Genomic DNA, 20,266 nt, shown 5'->3' on the forward strand with positions numbered 1-20,266 from the left:
ACGTTCTAACATGTTTATCCAGCGCAGTAGTTATGACATATCATGTGTGAAAATTATCTGTTTACAACATTTTGTATAATCAGAAACACTAAGGTTCACCTAGACGTATGTGGCTTTAATAAACTGGCAATTCCAATAATGCTATTAAAATACTTTAAAATTATTTTCTTGAACAAATTCGTTATGACTGTTTTATTATAATCATATTTGTTAGGAAATTAAGAGCTCAAACACACTACATGACTTGGATAACAACTTTCATATTCCTGATTTAGTACAAACATTTGCTTATGTCGAAAATGGTATATTGAACCTGGTTTATAGCTAGTTAAACCTCTCACTTGTATAAAAGTTGCCAACAATTCCATTATATTGACGCCAATGTGTGAACAAAGCAAATAGACATAATAGGTAAAATTGTCAAAAATAAGGATACATCAGTAAACATTGTGTTATAGTCTAAATCACTATAAAAAAATCAAAAAGGCATATAGACAAAGCATATTGGCAAAATTGAAAGCGAGAATACAAAAAAATATCATAGCACATAACACAATCACGGGCTGTATAACCACCGAGCCACGTCAAATGGATATTGGGGTGACGTTTAGGAATCAAAAATCAATCCCAACCTTCCTTTTATGGTCATAAACCTTGTGTTTAAATTTGATAGATTTCTACTTATACTAAAGTTATAGTGCGAAAACCAAAAGTCTTCGGACGCCGACGCCAACGTGATACCAATGTACGACCAACAATTTTTTAATGTTTGCGGTCGTATAAAAAGGCAATAATAAATGCATGCAATAATTTCTGAATTTACAGTGGACCATTTAAGTGACAAAATTGTGATGCATTGGATTGGCAATACCTCCTTCTATTGATTGCTAAATGATGGTTTTCCTAGCTTGTTTTTTTCTGAAAGAAATTACATTTATTTTATTTCAGGCATTTATGAAGGGTTGCCATATCTGTGTTAGTAACTTCTGTCTTTTCTATTTGCTCTGCTAGGTATGCATACATTGAGTCTTTTCGAAGAGCTTTGAGAAATTCATTAAATCCCTGTTCATTTTTACGCAAAAGCATGTCCATCAAATTCCTGTTCTTTTCCTGTGGTGTTTTACCAGATTCTATCTTCTTCCCATCATCAACTGACACTACCTCTCTTGATATTAGATGATCTACTATACTCTCATGTTGTATATCAGTGATAACCTTAAGGTAATTCTTTTGTAGACGAACTTTATACAATGGAACATTCGAAACTGAAAAGCCTACAAAATATAAAAAGAGAGATTTTATTTGCCTAAGTGCTATAGAATAGATTACCTTAGCCGTATTTAGCACAATTTTGTGGAGTTTTTGGTACTCTATGCTCTTCAACTTTGTTCTTGTTTAGCTTTATAACTGTTTTGAACTGAGCGTCACTGGTGAGTGTATACGAAATGCACGTCTGGCGTATTGCATTATAGTCCTGGTACCTTTGATAACTATCGACCTTTCATGACTTAAGAGGAAGTTAAGTTCAGAAAAGTGATTTGGACCGCCTGAAATGTATTACATGTTGTTTTCTCTTTTCAACATCACTTGGTTGATACCTCTGGCTATGTACTTTCATTACCCTAGATTATTCTGCTCAGTTGTTCTTACATTGGTACTGACATGATGTATAACAAACCCTTATAAAATTTACTGCTTATCAATTTAAATATTATGCAGAAACTAAGGTTTCAACTCATTTGCTGCAAAGTTGGTCTTAAATGGATTTGGCTAATTTGTAGGTCCTTTTTAGCTATTTAGCTTTTCTACTGTTGCGGTTTCATTCATTGTTATATTAAATCTAATGTTTCACGAAGAAGCTGAATATAGAAAGATCTTACATTTCTTCATTCAAATTGCATATATTGCTTACCCTTCCGGAGCACCTGAGATCACCCCTAGTTTTTGGTGGGGTTCGTGTTGTTTATTCTTTAGTTTTCTATGTTGTGTCATGTGTACTATTGTTTTTCTGTTTGTCTTTTTCATTTTTAGCCATGGCGTTGTCAGTTTGTTTTAGATTTACGAGTTTGACTGTCCCTTTGGTATCTTTCGTCCCTCTTTTGAATTGATATTTATGCCTTGTAATTATCAAACACATATAAAAATTCCGTTAAATTTTTTAAGAGGGATGGTAATTATAAATAATACAGTAGTGGTTAGTGCATCAGACTACGAACACAAAGGTTCTTGGTTAGTTTCCCGTTCCGGAATGAAAATTGCAGGGACTGAATTTTGGGCTCTCCCTGGACACCATTTGTGAGTATGGTCTTGAGGAAACGATGATAGTCCGTCGGAAGGGAACGATAAATGGCTGACCCATGTTAAGAGAGAGTCATATATCTTGCACGTAAAAGACATCCTTGTAGATTTCGAAAAAGAGCAGACTAATGCCGCTACAAGGCAGCACTCACATCCGCAAAGTGGAAAGGGATTAATATAAGTTGCAAACCTTGTTTCCCAATCCCCTATAAATAAATATGTTTAAACTATACATATACACAATGTATGGTAAATTGCTATTTTGGTTTGGTATTTTTGTTCTTAATCTGAAAACAATTCATAGTTGACCAAAACTAATGTCTTTGCAATAGAAATGATCGAGATTCTTTTCTACAGTTATAAGTCATTATTCATTGAGTACCTGTTACGAATCTGGAAAATAGGATCTTAGATGAATTTTACTATTATATGGTCACATAAATTCAAATACATCGTGGGCTTTTTCAGTGAAGCTTTATTAGAAAAACATAGATACATATGAGAAATAAAGTGTAATTTTCATGAAAAGAATTAGAAGATTTATAATACAAATTTCAGAAACAAAATTGAATAATATGACTTTTATCAAACTGTTGAAGGTGAAACCAAAGCAGATGTAATGAAATACACAAAATACTATGACAAACTAGAGGCTCTAAAGAGCCTGTGTCGCTCACCTTGGTCTATGTGAATATTAAACAAAGGAAGCAGATGGATTCATGACAAAATTGTGTTTTGGTGATGGTGATGTGTTTGTAAATCTTACTTTACTAAACAGTCTTGCTGCTTACAATTATCTCTATCCATAATGAACTTGGCCCAGTAGTTTCAGTGGAAAATGTTAATAAAAATTTACAAATTTTATGAAAATTGTTAAAAATTGACTATAAAGGACAATTACTCCTTAGTGGGTCAATTGACCATTTTCAGATTTGCTCTAATTGCTTTGTTTTTTGAGTTATAAGCCAAAAACTGCATTTTACCCCCATATTCTATTTTTAGCCGTGGCGGCCATCTTGGTTGGTTGACCGGGTCACGCCACACATTTTTTAAACTAGATACCCAAAAGATGATTGTGGCCAAGTTTGGATTAATTTGGCCAAGTAGTTTCAGAGGAGAAGATTTTTGTAAAAGATAACTAAGATTTACGAAAAATGGTTCAAAATCGACTATAAAGGGCAATAACTCCTAAAGGGGTCAACTGACCATTTCGGTCATGTTGACTTATTTGTAAATCTTACTTTGCTGAACATAATTGCTGTTTACAGTTTATCTCTATCTATAATAATATTCAAGATAATAACCAAAAACAGAAAAATTTCCTCAAAATTACTAATTCAGGGGCAGCAACCCAACAACGGGTTGTCTGATTCGTCTGAAAATTTCAGGGCAGATAGATCTTGACCTGATAAACATTTTTACCCCATGTCAGATTTCCACTAAATGCTTTGGTTTTTGAGTTATAAGCCAAAAACTGCATTTTACCCCTATGTTCTATTTTTAGCCGTGGCGGCCATCTTGGTTGGTTGACCGGGTCACGCCACACATTTTTAAAACTAGATACCCCAAAGATGATTGTGGCCAAGATTGGATTAATTTGGCCAAGTAGTTTCAGAGGAGAAGATTTTTGTAAAAGATAACTAAGATTTACGAAAAATGGTTCAAAATTGACTATAAAGGGCACTATCTCCTAAAGGGGTCAACTGACCATTTCGGTCATGTAGACTTATTTGTAAATCTTACTTTGCTGAACATAATTGCTGTTTACAGTTTATCTCTATCTATAATAATATTCAAGATAATAACCAAAAACAGCCAAATTTCCTCAAAATTACAAATTCAGGGGCAGCAACCCAACAATGGATTGTCTGATTCGTCTGAAAATTTCAGGGCAGATAGATCTTGACCTGATAAACATTTTTACCCCTGTCAGATTTCCTCCAAATGCTTTGGTTTTTGAGTTATAAGCCAAAAACTGCATTTTACCCCTATGTTCTATTTTTAGCCGTGGCGGCCATCTTGGTTGGTTGACCGGGTCACGCCACACATTTTTTAAACTAGATACCCCAATGATGATTGTGGCCAAGTTTGGTTCTATTTGGCCCAGTAGTTTCAGAGGAGAAGATTTTTGTAAAAGTTAACAACAACGACGGACGACGGACGCCGGACGCCGGACGCAAAGTGATGGGAAAAGCTCACTTGGCCCTTCGGGCCAGGTGAGCTAAAAAGACATTTAAAAAATAATTGTTATTTCTCCTAAATGTCTAAAGCGTTTTCCTGATTAAACTTCACTAGGAGTGTCAAACCCATGGTCAATTGAAAGATGGATTTCGCAATCTCATTAATCAGAGCTTTTTGAATATAAAAATTGTAATCTTAGATACATATTTCTTGTTTTTGGTTATAATTATTCTTATTTTGTAAAGAACGATACTGATTCTACCAGAAAATATACCCAAAATGATGATTAACTTTTTGATCGACAATATATTTGTTGAGTTTGAAAAATGATAATTCAACAGAAATTCGGTATTCCAATGGGTACTAATTGTGCACCCTTACTGCTCAATTTGTGTTTGTACTTGTATAAAGCAGAATTCATTTTGAATCTTCTAAAAGACAACTTCACCAAACACAAACACAAACAAGTTGATACGGATAGAGATGTTTAGTGTATTAACAAAGATGGCTTTAATTTTACATTTGATACCTATTAATCCTTAGATGGTTTGAAAGTTCATATGTTTCATTAATACAAATTTATTGATGCACACCTATTGTATATATAAAGTTTATTCTTGATGCAGTGTAGATGTGTTTACCTTAATGGGGAAACTATTGACGAACAATTTATTTCTCATATATATGCAGTGATATTGATTTTCGCATCATGCAGTGAATTTTGATTTTCTATTGTTTCAAAATGAATCAAGCCAAAAAGAAATCAAACCCATCTGAGAAACTTTTTTGCATCTACAAAGTATTATCAAATCAAATACACTCTGTGTTGTATGTTACACTAACATGCGCAGAAATACCAAAATAGTTTATGTTTCAGTATAAACATTCGTTGCTTGTGTTTATGACCCCTTTACTCATACCTTCATTTTCAGCAGATACTAATGTTGGACTTGGACTGATATCGTGTGTTACACATTCCAAATCATTAGCGATATCTTCGTATCCATAATTACGTAATCCATCAACAAATACACTGTAAGCAGGTTCTCTCCTTTTAATCACAATATCCAGCAATGCTTTGTTCTGGTCATCATGTCGAGGATAATGTTCAACATCAAGTCTGTCGTCTGCTGATATCACCAGATGTGTCATCATATGGTCTAAAATTTGGCTGGTTTGTATGTTATGTATGATTCTATCTTCATTATCTTTGATTCTATCTGTAATCAAAAAGATGTATTATTCATTAAATCATTAGTGTATAACTTTTTTCACATATGATATGCAATGTTAGAGAAAAAAAGGATATAGACTCCTTTAAAACTATATCTTTACATTAAAATGTTCTCTTATTTTATTATGCAACCAACAGATAACACGGATATTGGCTTTTTTTTATAACTTTTTTGGATTCGAGCGTCACTGATGAGTCTTTTGTAGACGAAACGCGCGTCTGGCGTATATACAAAATTTAGTCCTGGTATCTATGATGAGTTTATTTACAACCAATGGGTTGATGCCACTGCTGGTGGAGATTTATTTCCCCGAGGGTATCACAAGCCCAGTAAACAGCACTTTGTGTACTGACATGAATTATCATTGATATTGTTATACATGTATTTATAAATTAACTGTTTACAAAATTTTGAATTTTTTGAAATAATAAGGCTTTTCTACCTCAGGCATAGATTACCTTAGCTGTATTTGGCAACACTTTTAGGAATTGTGGATCTCAATGCTCTTCAACTTTGTACTTTATTTGGCTTTTTTTTTTTTAACTTTTTTGGTTTCTGGCGTCACTGATGAGTTTTTTGTAGATGAAACGCACTTCTGGCCTATATACAAAATTTAGTCCTGGTATCTATGATGAGTTTATTTACAACCACTGTGTCGATGCCACTGCTGGTGGAGATTTATTTCCCCGAGGGTATCACAAGCCCAGTAGTCAGAACTTTTTGTGCTGACATGAATTATCATTGATATTGTTATATTTATAAATTAACTGTTTACAAAATTTTGAATTTTTTGAAATAATAAGGCTTTTCTACCTCATGCATAGATTACCTTAGCTGTATTTGGCAACACTTTTAGGAATTTTGGATCTCAATGCTCTTTAACTTTGTACTTTATTTGGCTTTTTTTTAAAACTTTTTTGGATTCGAGTGTATATACAAAATTTAGTCCTGGTATCTATGATGAGTTTATTTATGTTAACAAGGGCACTGTCTGCATATTTTTTTGGAAGGCGAAGAGACTGATGCATACAAAGCAAATATTCATAGTTTGTGAATTTCCATAAATTTTATCTTGTAGATTCAGAGACATTTGAAAAAGTGTATGGCAAATGAACAATTATGATCAATGCTAATTAATGATACTAATAAATATTTCACAGGCTAAACAGCCTGTACCGATTCTAGCAGCTTTTCAGTTTTGTAATGAGTTCAAATGTTTTCTGTTTTACTGTGTTTTTTTTATGTAAGTTAATATACGGAAAAAAAAAAACAACAATAATTGTTATTAATTTACTTGAGGTAAGATAATATAAACTTCTTTTTTTCAAAGCTAGTACGATAAATATTTTATGTTTGATGGATCGTATAGTTTAAAATACTTTCTATTATTCAAAAGACTTACAGACATAAAATGTTTACCCACTTTGAAATAGTATTACCTGTTACTGTTTCTACAGCTCTCAGTGTTTTCGGATCAACATTCTTTACAACCTCCTCTAAACACCGTGCACCTTTTCTACTATTTACCAAAGCTTGTTCAAGGACACGTATTGTAGGTCGTACTAATTTGTCTCTCCTCCAAGTAAATAAGACTTCCTTACTCTGGGCAGTCAAGTCACAATTACATTTGTCTATATTCTCTAAATCTGCTATGGACAATCCAAGTTCTGTTCCTAGTTGAAAGACCATTTTACCAATCTGTGGTGATATGTTATCTAATATTTCATCTGTAGGAATTGAATCTAAGATATCGTCTGAAATATCTGTATGAAAAACATATGTATTATGCTTCCAAAAATAGAAATAAGGTAAACATTGGGAGGAATTCTTTCTATGAAATACTTCCGAACACTGGAACTACTAAAAACTACTCTGTTTTATGATGTAACAATGCTGCTTGCCATTTCAGCACAAGACACATATATATTTAAATATAATGCATCTAGTAATTTTATTAAATCATACGTGTTACCTTCCTGATTTAGAAACAATCTAAACAAAATATGAAAATGAATTCGATCTTTTCTTTGACCTATTTACAGTTGGGTTAAAAATGGCAAAAAGGTTTAAACAAGAATGTGTCCATAGTACACGGATGCCCCACTCGCATAATCATTTTCTATGTCCAGTGGACCGTGAAATTGGGGTCAAAAGTCTAATTTGGCAATACAATTAGAAAGATCATATCGTAGGGAACATGTGTACTAAATTTGAAGTTAATTGGACTTCAACTTCATCAAAAACTACGTTGACCAAAAACTTTCACCTGAAACTTGCCCTATCCTTTTTTTATGTTCAGTGGACCGTGAAATTGGGGTCAAAAGTCTAATTTGGCAATTAAATTAGAAAGATCAACCATAGGGAATCAAAACCTACCTTGACCAAAAACTTTAACCTGAAACTTGCACTATCCTTTTCTATGTTCAGTGGACCGTGAAATTGGGGTCAAAAGTCTAATTTGGCAATAAAATTAGAAAGATCAACCATAGGGAACATGTGTACTAAGTTTGAAATTGATTGGACTTCAACTTCATCAAAAGCTACCTTGACCAAAAACTTTAACCTGAAACTTGCACTATCCTTTTCTATGTTCAGTGGACCGTGAAATTGGGGTCAAAAGTCTAATTTGGCAAATAAATTAGAAAGATCATATCATAGGGAACATGTGTACTAAGTTTGAAGTTGATTGGACTTCAACTTCATCAAAAACTACCTTGACCAAAAACTGTAACCTGAAACTTGCACAATCATTTTCTATGTTCAGTGGACCGTGAAATTGGGTCCAAAAGTCTAATTTGGCAATTAAATTAGAAAGATCATATCATAGGGAACATGTTTACTAAGTTTGAATTTGATTGGACGTCAACTTAATCAAAAACTACCTCGACCAAAAACTTTAACCTGACATGGGACAGACGAACGAACAGACAGAGGGACGAACGGACGCACAGACCAGAAAACATAATGCCCCTACTACTATCGTAGACGGGGCATACAAATGACTTCTCTGAGGGTTTTAAGGGAACATATTTAGTCCTGAGCTAGCCTTCATATGTATAAAAAATAAACACAGGGTAACACGTTTCTCATCAATATAAAATGCTGCAAAGGCACTGTATTAAAATAGTTGGAAGGCAAAAGCAAGTCTATGAACAAATAGCATTGATTACACAATATATCAATAAGTTTACATATACATAACTGTATAAAATATAGTACATGTCAACACAGTGCTGACCACCGGGGGATTTGTGGCACTATCATGCCATTGGAAACAAAATGTGTACAAGCAATGGCATTGACCAAATGGTGGTAACAATTGATCAAGGTTACAAGGCTTATATTGTAATGCAAATCACACGCTATTGACTACATAGACTCGTAAGTAACTTTCCAACTTAGAAGAGTTGCAGGACCAAAGTTAACAAATGTACTTATATGTAATGTAATGTAAACTTATGTTTTTTTCTGTATACCTTTGTCCAACTTAGGTGATACCAGAATAAATGATATATAGTTAAGTATCACATGTATCACTCGAAAGAATTGAATTTCTTCTTTGGTACAAATTTAAATCATAATTGTACCATTTTCATGTGTTTGGCAAAATATTATGGACCATACATGCAAAATGGTGCAATTAATACAAACAGCATAAAATCATAACAATTAATACAAACAGCATAAAATCATAACAATTAATACACACAGCATATACTCAAAACAATAAGTGCTCACAATCAAGTTCATTGCGCAGTTAAACTTGTTTGATTAACAACAAATACATGTTACGCAGTTAAACTTAATATGTTGATTAACAACAAATGCACGTTACGCAGTTAAACTTAATATGTTGATTAACAACAAATGCACGTTACCCAGTTGAACTTAATATGTTGATTAACAACATATGCATGTGACGCAGTTAAACTTATGTTAGAAAATCCATGAAACGTCAGAAACTAACTCTAGGTGTACCATCATCGAGAACGCTAAAAGTGAAACATTTCAATGTATGGGATGTATAAATACAATGGAACGTACGGAACTTTGTAAACAAAAACACAAAACTTAATCAAAACCATGCATGTGTAACACAAAGGTTAAGGTAATTGTATATATGTGTGAACTTTCCTCATTTAACATATTGCATTAAATGATGAGTGATCTATGACTTCCAGATGTTTGACAATCTCACAGACAAACCACTAAATATCTTCTTCAAATCTGTTTGGAGAGGGGATAATATAAGTACTTATAATCATGATCGAGTGAAAGAAGCCAGATTTATGTAAATATCTTCATAGTTCTAATAACTTACTAGACATCACTTGTTTTCTCCTCCGCATCTGTAAACGATTAATATCAGACATTAAATTGTTTCAATGAATAAGCAGCAAAAGCTTTTTCAAATGTTACACAATGTTTATATTAGACTATTGTCAACAGACGAGCTAAAGGAATGAATCATACCCCCTTCTAAACCAGAAATCATACTTAAACAATATGCTTAGACAAAAGGCTTTCAGAGTGACAGCAAACCGGATTTTCCTACAGAGGTCGAACAGTTGAGCAAGTATGGACACAACATTTAAGCTCAAAACAGCTCTGAATTTGGATTGTGATTGAATATTTAAAACAGATTAGTATCTAACTAATAAGGAAAATGATGTTTGTAAATCTGAACCCCAAACAGGATCATGTAAAAATTAAACATTAACACACACAACAAAAATAAAATACCACATAAAAACTTTGACATCTACTTTCATAACACACATGACTTAAACAAAATAGTTGTAAAGAAATTTTGAAAACTAATGACTAAAATTAATTGAACAGAATCCATATACTTTATTTTATCATTACTGGTTCATGGAACAAGTTTGAGTTACTTTAGTATTTCCATTTGAACAGAAATTTTTTAACTGATAAAACAAACAGTTCTGTAAAATTAGATATGATTTACCCACTTAAATTAGATATGATGTTACGCAATGTATATTTTTTTTCAAATTTTAATCAAATATAATTAATAGTTCCAAATATTATTTCTTTCATTTGTCACAAACTAATATAGATCTGCAACTTATCAATCAACAACTTTATCTACACAATGTAATGTAATGAAATATATCCTTTAATACAAAGATAATTATCTAATTAAAGGAGTTCACTTCATCTAAAAAATATATATATAGCATTCAGAAAATGGGTGGAGTTGGAGGGTAAGAACAAAAAACAGAAGAAAACGAGATGAAGAAAATGAATAATTTATCAGTATCATACATAGCTTACCATACATAAGGTATGAATTGTTAACTTCATTTCAGTTAAGCCTTTGGCCAAATCTCTAAAACGTATTCCATTGTTCTCTCTCAAATCAATAAGTGTTAAAAACTTGACCATTTGTGTATTTCTTGGGTAATTCTCTACCTTATCACTCCATTCTGTTTCTTCCATTTCAAGATGAAGAGCTAAATCATGTATCATGCGTGTCTCACAATTAACAGACAGACGAAGTAACTCTATGTTATTAGGAAACTGAGATAATGCATCTTCACTCAAACCTTAAATTAATATATAACAAATATATATGATAACTTTTTACAAACACATTACATCAACATACAGCTTTAACAACATATAACATATTTATACAAGGATAACTATCATATTTCCTAAGAAAATTGTTAAACCTGTTTTTATAGCAAGATACATCTCCCATTTAATTGACTGTTGTTAACAGCCGCATTATATTGACAAAATTTGATGATAAATCCAAATACAGATAATTGAAAAACATGTGGTTGTCATTTTTTATGTGTTTCATATTTGTTTTTTGTTCATTTTTTTACATAAATAAGGCCGTTTGTTTTCTTGTTTGAATTGTTTTGCATTGTCTTATCGGGGCCTGTTATAGCTGACTATGCGGTATTGGCTTTGCTCATTGTTGAAGGCCGTACAGTGACCTATAGTTGTTCATGTCTGTGTCATTTTGGTCTCTTGTGGATAGTTGTCTCATTGGCAATCATACCACATCTTCTGTTTTATATTGTCAATAATTTGTATCTAGCAATCAAATGATCTTTTCAGTATACGACTTATTTATTTACATTATTCATAAAAACTGAGTTTGATATAAAATGAAAGTTAATGTAAATTTTATACGTATACTGAATAACGCAACTTTTCACAAATTGTAATAGAACGCTGTATACTAAGCCCGCTCCAAATGATATTTAATGGAACATCTCTCTGACAATCATATTAAGATACGTCTTCTGAACTGTAACTTACGGATAACTTCTTATTTTATTGTGAAATTTTAACTGAATGCACACTTGATTGGTGGATTATGTAAGCACAGTAGGTATTTTCTTTCTTTTTTGACATTTGGTATTGTTCCACTTTAAGCTACAGAGATTTTCCAAAAGTTCAACACCAGTAATCAGAAATTGTCTCTAATTTAAAGCAGATATTTAGTTCATATATACGACTTTTTTTAACGAGAAAACAAATTTCATTTAATTTCCCTCTAATGTATTATGCATCCATGAGTTTCCAATGATGCATAACAAGAACCAATTGGACACCCAATAGTCTGTTCAAATATAAGTGTTATTGATTCCTTGCCATATTTAGCCTCTGAGGGCATAGTCTCAATGTATATTTTCAGAATGTTTGTTATTTTCAGTGTATTTCTTTTTAAGATCATATGAGCAGTTAGAGTCATCTTATTTCTGTTTGGGATCATAGCAGGAAGTTCTTCACAAATTCGATTTTTGATGACGAAAAAAAAAGAACTTTGTTTCTATCATTCCCCTATTTTTGTAATAAAAAAACAACTCACTGTTTAGTGAAAAGATGTAACTGACCTGTGAATGGGTAATCGAACTTGGAATAATTCAGTGTCTAATGAAATCAAGAGTTAAATAGTAAAAGAAGTTTATTACGAAACCCAAGAGCATTTAAATCCAATAATTCTCATATGTTATATCATATTCATCTAAGGTATCGTAGATGTTGTCACCTTCGGCATTGTTCGTGGTTTAATAAGTTCAGTCAGTTAAGGAAGGAATCACTGAGAACTCATGTCAATTCATTATTAACTCTTTTGGTATTATTCTATCGATAACAAAACACGAAGTTAAATACAAAACACATAACTATACCTGTACAATCCAGATCACACTGCTTTTGTTTCTATTAAAGGAAAACAAATGACTGTATAATTGTAAATTCAACATCTACAAGAAACTGCACAGACACTAATTATAACAAAGCATATACCAAACACAACAATTTGAACTATTAACAGTATGACCCAAATTCGATTGATTAACATTGACATATCTTTCTGTAAATATCTTATTAGCTAACTGCAAACAGATTAACCAGAGAGCTGAAATGAACTCAATAAGGTAAACTCCCTTGTGAAATGTAAGTTATGTCTTAAATCTCCTTTTTAGCAAAAAGAACCATACCTTTTTAACAAATTGTACGCATATATTTAGATGGATTAAAAGTTAGCCAATCGTTAATTTACTTATTTTACTTTAATTGTTTGCTTTCCCAAAAATTATAGATTTTCTTTTCCATTTGTGGTCTCTTCACATGTTATTTTCTGTGTTCAGTGAAATTTGGGTCAAAACTCTAATTTGGCATTAACATTAGAAAGATAATAGGGAACTTGTCAACTACATCTCTGTATTGTCATGATTGTGGTAGGGGAAATTAAATGATTACAAAATAACTTGTATATTCAGTGCTAGTATACAAACCTGTTCCTGGTTCCAAACCTTCCAGTTGAGTGTAATGTCGTCACCATGTTTACAAACACACTCATCAGTTTTTAAAGCTAATCTTTCTTCTGGAAAGTAACAGATAAATCTTGAGCAGGAATACTCAGTGTGAAATGGTAGTTGACTGCGGACTTTTTCGTGGACAGTGGACTGATAAAATTCTGAAATCCTCTCCAATGTTAAATGCAAACATTCTCTAACACTAGTGGCTATCTCAGGTACTATCAGGCCCTTGGAGCGTTTATGGATTAGGTACAGTAAGATCTTGTTACCTTCTACACAAACAACAATATCATGCTCTTTATCAACTGATAACCCAACAAACCCAGAAAACATAAGTTTCCTTCCACGGTATTGCTTCAATGTCCACATACTAAGACATGCGCATATGAGACGATTTGGTAAGGCTGGAGGTATGATGGTTCCTTTGAAAACAAAGGCCAAACTAAGTGTCCTCTCTGGTGTACATTCTTGTGTCAAGAAATCTGTATCATTTCTTTGGGTAAGCATACAGGGTACAAAGAAGTGATCTATTGGTAGCCGACTTCCTGTTTTTGTATCATATCTACGCTGTTCAGATACGATATCAAGGTGTATCAGCATATCAAATATGTACTCTTTAAATGGTAAAATCCGACAAAATTCTTCTTGCTCCCAAATCTGGTAGAGGTCTAATTTTTGTATCATTCCATTTTCAGACATCTTTTTGAAGGTTTTTCTTGTTTTATCTTCTTTTGGCCAGAATTCAACATCTATGAAAATGAAGGAAAAAAATCAATCTTATGACTTGAAATCAAAATAAAAAAAATATTTATATAAAACGGTAATATGCTCACCTAGGTCAGGACATGAAAACGAAATTATCTTAAAACTTTAATAAAATGTCCTATTTTAGGAGTAATTAAATTTTCTTTATTGAAGGGATTCAATGATCAAAATATCCTTTCTCATTTGGAAGACCATACCCCAATTAATATATTCTATATTTAGAAACCATGTACATGTAGTTCTATAATAATACCTACATCTTAATAACTAGGAAATATCAGTTTCAGTTTTAACTTTAAATTTTGCATAATTTTACAAAACGTAAATCAAAACATCCATTCTCTCCAAAACTTTACAACATGATAAAATAATTAGCTATAATTTAACAAGTAGTGACGCTATGAATACCTAAAGAGAAGATTAATTTTGACTAATTGTATAATAAAAAGTTCTTATAAAGTTTAAAAGATTAGTGAAAGGCATCAGTTAACAGTCCCCAGTTCTCTAAATGCCTGGTAAACAATATTTTGGTATGTTGATTTTTTACCAGCAATTTAATTATTACTCAATGAAAATATTTACACACCAGTAATAAAAGATCTCATAACTTCCACCATAAGAAGGGGACTGATGATAACATTATCTCTTAGCTGTGGTGTGTCAAAATAGACAATTTTCCCTAGAGAATGTTGATAATGTAGAAAATCGGTCAACTGCTCAGGAGACAGGACAGACACCTCGCTGATGTCATTTAATTCTTTAACTTCAACCAAAGACATAATTTGTTTCCCTTCTGCAACCAATTCAGCGATCTCAAGCTCCAGTGGAACACATGCATTCGGCATCCTTTCACCCCAGCATGGATGGTCGAATGTTAGTTCTGTTATTGTTTTCTTCAGAACCTCTATTTCTGGGTCAGCTTTATCTTTGGCATTGACAAATATTAAAGGTCTAAGGACCAGATGATGTTTTCCCTCGTGGTCTTTAAACAACTCCTCAATTCCACTGTAAAGCTCTTCACGTCGTGTCTCAACATTCTCCTATTAAAACATGAAAATGTCCCAGATAAATAAACCTGAGGGTGTAAAGAGCATGTATCGCGAACATGATGTATGTGCATCTTCAATGATGGAACATTCCAAATAGAAAATAACTAGATTTATCTTAAATATTCAAAGTAGATACTCTTACAGTTCAATTATTACACTTTTAACCTAGCTTCTTTATTTCTAAAGATACCACTAGTAAAAAAAATGAAACATTTTAATAGATTGGCAATACATTTTAAACAGGTAGAAGAAGGTATTAATAGTTTAGTATGGAATAACCGTTTCACAAATGAAATCCGATATGTTCATTACGTCGTAACTAAAATCCCCTTCCCTTTCATGAATGTCACCTACCGAATAAGACTTTTTACCGGATTTGTTATCACATAAGCAACACAACGGGTGCCACATGTGGAGCAGGATCTGCTTACCCTTCCGGAGCACCTGAGATCACCCCTAGTTTTTGGTGGGGTTCGTGTTGTTTATTCTTTAGTTTTCTATGTTGTGTCATGTGTACAATTGTTTGTCTGTTTATCTTTTTTTTTCATTTTTAGCCATGGCGTTGTCACTTTATTTTAGATTTATGAGTTTGACTGTCCCTTTGGTATCTTTCGTCCCTCTTTTAGTATAGAGTACTTCAGGATTAGCGTGAAAATACGGAAACTGTATTATTTAAATTTGCAGTTAAACAACTAGGGGCTCTCAAGAGCCTGTGTCGCTCACCTTGGTCTATGACTCTATGTGCATATTAAACAATGCAATAGACACAGATAAATTCATGACAAAATTGTGTGTTTGTGATGGTGATGTGTTTTAATTTACTGAACATTCTTGTTGCTACAATTATCTCTATTTATAATGAACTTGGCCAAATAATTACAGAGGAAAATATTTTCTAAAAATTTACGAAAATTTATGAAAATTGTTAAGAATTGACTGTAAAGGGCAATAACTCCATAAGAGGTCATCTGACCATTTTGATCATGTTGACTTATTTGTAGATCTTACTTAGCTGAACCTTATTGCTGTTTACAGTTTATCTCTATCTATAATAATATTCAAGATAATAACCAAAATCTGCAAAATTTCCTTAAAATTACTAATTTCGGGGGCAACAACCCAACAACGGGTTGTCCGATTTGTCTGAAAATTTCAGGCAAATATATTTTGACCCGATAGACACTTTAAACCATGTCAGATTTGCTCTAAATGCTTTTGTTTCAGAGTTATAAGCCAAAATATACAATGAACCCCTCTGTTCTATTTTTAGCCCTGGCGGCCATCTAGGTTGGTTGGCCGGGTCACCACACATTTTTAAAACTAGATACCCCAATGACGAATGTGGCCAAATTTGGTTTAATTTGGTCCAGTAGTTTCAGAGGAGAAGATTTTGTAAAAGTTAACGACGACAGACAACGGACGACGACAACGGACGAAGACGCCGGACGCCAAGTGATGAGAAAAGCTCACTTGGCCTTTTAGGCCAGGTGAACTAAAAATGAACTTCTTTTAAAATAAAGTATGTATTGTTATGCATTTCTTGTCCTAATTTGTTATATATCAAGTTTTATTTCATCATCTGTTCAACAATTGTTTTACTTTTTGGCCTCACACATCACCAAGGAAATACTAATTGTTGAGAAGTGCATCTTGTGCAGTACTACTATTCTTAATAATTAAGCTTCATATTGACAACCTGATTGTTGAAATAAAACTAAATTTAATTAAAATTTAACATGTAAACTGATCAACATGACTAAGAGTGGCAGGGCCAACTTATCTCCATGGAAATGAGATGTATCAAATGGAATTTTGATACAATTTCATACCAAATATCATTTACTTATCTATAAGTGGTTCGTCATGTCTTCTGCTCTATTTATAGGCCCCGTAATCTGATTTTAAGTGTAAACCAATAAGGATCCTGTCTTTTAAAATTGTAGTTTCACAAAAGTTTTGGTCAAGTTAAGATATATGGGCAGGACATCATTATATGTAAGCATACGTCAAGCTCTTATAAGAAAATCATAAAAAATACTGAACTCCGTGGAAAATTAAAAAAGTTATCAAAATAATCAAATGGGAAAATCAAACGCTCACACAATCAATCGAATGGATAACAACTGTCATATTACTGACTTGGTACAGGCATTTTCTTATGTCGAAAATGGAGGATTAAACCTGGTTTTTATGCTAGCAATTGGGGCAATTTGTACACATTATCTAAGTTTTCAAAATGACAATAACTTACTACCATATAGCTTACACAAGATTACTCACCAATGGTACTTTGTCCTTGTGAGTTGCAACAAACAAGATCTTTGGAATGCCTGCATATACAACCTTACAATAGGTCAGGATGGAATTGACCCAATATTGCAAGAATACTACAAAATATAATCAAAATCTGTCCTAAAACTACCAACAAAAAGTATATACATTCTGCATTTTTTATAGTTGTGATCCTACACTTTAGGTTTTTCATTGTCTTTTATGTTGTTACCCTGTTATAAAAAAAAATGCTGATTACTTTGTCAACCAAACAGATGACAAAAGTCTTCCTCTAAATTGGATTCTCTATCAAAAAGGGACAACTTTTTCAACATGTTCAGTGTATATGTATAAACATTATTGTTGTACACGTAGATTAAGGAATGCATATTAAACAAGAAAAATGTGTCCACAGTACACGGATGCCCCACTCACACTATCATTTCCTATGTTTAGTGGACCGTGAAATTGGAATGAATTCTCCAATTTGGCATAAAAGTTAGAATGATCTTATCAAAGGGAACATGTATACTAAGTTTCAAGTTGATTGGACTTCAACTTCATCAAAAACTACCTTTACAAAAAAATTTAACCTGAAGTGGGACGGACGAACGAAAGAACGAACGGACGGACGAACGAACGCACAGACCAGAAAACATAATGCCCCTCTACTATCGTAGGTGGGGCATAGAAAGGTATCAATGCTAAAGACCTGTTTACAATTAAATCGTATACAACATAATATTTCACACCACATAAATAGTGGTCAGTTCTGTGTAAGAACAGCCCTGGGATGTATTTTTATCACTGTGTTTCGTTTTTAATTATCATTTAAGGCTAAGGACACAGTCATTCCGTTATGATTTCTTTTAGACAACAAATAAGAAAAAAACACACTTGCTCTATCTAAACAAGTTTTTAAAGTGCAGTGTACTACATTTGGACAAATAATGTCAAAATCTTAAAAATACCCTTTGGCTCTAACAGTTAGTAACTCCAAATATGGACAAGTTAGGTTAAGGGAGTCTGCAATTTGTTTGACAGCTTCAGATATACTAATTGTTGACCTTTTAAAATGGACCAAATCACTAATTTACCAACAAAATCCCACATTTTGTACATGAAAATTCATCCCCTACTATTTAACGTATTACTAAAAAGAAATGTATCTGGACAGTGTATGAAAAAAATGTGCAAGTTATATGTCATGGCGTGTTATTTGGCTTATATTTTTAATAGTATGATTTTGTATAAGAAATATGTTTTATCGTTAGAAAGAAAATTTAATGTTTGTCTTTTGTAAAAATTTTATTAATTTGTTCAATCAATTTTACCTATGCTGTAGCATTAGTACTCCAAATGTCACAGTTTGCTCAAGACATTTTGTTTTGAGATATTAATAGGAAATCAAACGAGAAATTAACACATTTATAACTCGACGGAGTTCCTAAGGAAATAAAAGATACCGGTTCTTTTTGTCAAGAACGTGATAACACGCTCATTGATCATTTATCTCCGCTACCACCATGAGGTTAATTTACAGATACTTTTTTTATTTGATGGCATCGCGGTATTAACAATGGAGGCCAATTTCCTATCACTATAATCATGATAATTGGTCTATTTTATTAGCGAATCGTTGAATTTTTAAGACTTGTCCAATTAATAATGCCAATGTGACGATGGGTTCAACCCCTTCCTTTGGTGTGAAGCTATAGATGGAACTGCGGACCAGATTAATGAGCATATGTCACTTGGAAAGTGTTAGATGTTATCAAAACATTATAGGATTAGGCTTTGTTAATTAAAGTCTATTTTTGCTAATGAGAGAACTATTTACATGTCAAAACAAATTGAGTTATTTGTTGTTTAGTATAAATCACATTGTGACATTTCGGAAAAAACAGTCATCTTTTCGGAAACCTTAACTTGCACTACTAAAATGTATTGTACTAGATGTGTAAGACTGTTGATCAGTTTACCAGTTGCCTTTGTAGTGTTGAGACAAACATGTATCTTTGAATATTTTTTTTTAATTTTTAATTTTTTTTTACTTTGGATTTAATATCCTGGTACTTGAATTAGTTTATTGTTAATTGGCATTGTTTACTGATTGATTTGTTACCATCATTAACTGATTTTTATTAAATTATGAAAACATCAATTTCCTTGTTGTTGTCCATTTGTTTGATGTGTTTTATTGTTCGATTTTCCCTCAGAGTTTAGTATTTTGTTTTTAGCTATGCCTATTAGACATTTAAGTCTAGCGATTGACTGACCACTGTCCCTTGGTTCCATACGAATTAGCTTCCCCTTATCTAACAGTGTCTGGACCTTGGTGACAGATGCACTGTCCACAGTAAAGACGGAAATCAAAGGACGACAACTGTGTTCCCGGACCTTATAACAGACAATTAATACCAAGTTATATTATTGAAAAGTAGTCCACAATTCCTAAGATTTATTTTTAAAATTAGTTTGTTTTAACGAAATAAATCAAAATTGAAAATTGAAAAAACCTTATATATTCCATTTGATGAATGTTGATCTTAAGGAGGCTCGCGGGTAAAAAAAATTCAGAAAAAAATCAAACGTGTATTTTTCATTACAAATTTTATTAATTACCTTAAGAAGTTGTTACTTAATCATATGGTACAAC

General features: G+C 32.6%; 1 protein-coding gene across 1 annotated transcript in view; it reads right to left on the bottom strand.

Moving 5' to 3' along the window:
• Positions 1-939: 939 nt before the first annotated feature.
• LOC134718295 (uncharacterized) overlaps positions 940-20,266 on the bottom strand; it is a 29,880-nt gene continuing 10,553 nt past the window's right edge. Inside the window, exons 4-12 of the mRNA XM_063580790.1 lie at positions 17,617-17,723; positions 14,874-15,327; positions 13,499-14,271; positions 12,890-12,920; positions 11,013-11,284; positions 10,036-10,063; positions 7,154-7,477; positions 5,400-5,699; positions 940-1,274 (exon numbers count right to left, since the gene is read on the bottom strand). Of these exons, the coding sequence (XP_063436860.1) occupies positions 940-1,274; positions 5,400-5,699; positions 7,154-7,477; positions 10,036-10,063; positions 11,013-11,284; positions 12,890-12,920; positions 13,499-14,271; positions 14,874-15,327; positions 17,617-17,723 (2,624 nt within the window). The remainder of the gene's footprint in view (positions 1,275-5,399; positions 5,700-7,153; positions 7,478-10,035; positions 10,064-11,012; positions 11,285-12,889; positions 12,921-13,498; positions 14,272-14,873; positions 15,328-17,616; positions 17,724-20,266) is intronic.

The sequence above is a fragment of the Mytilus trossulus genome, chromosome 5 (genome assembly GCF_036588685.1).
Source record: "Mytilus trossulus isolate FHL-02 chromosome 5, PNRI_Mtr1.1.1.hap1, whole genome shotgun sequence".
NCBI lineage: Eukaryota > Metazoa > Mollusca > Bivalvia > Mytilida > Mytilidae > Mytilus > Mytilus trossulus.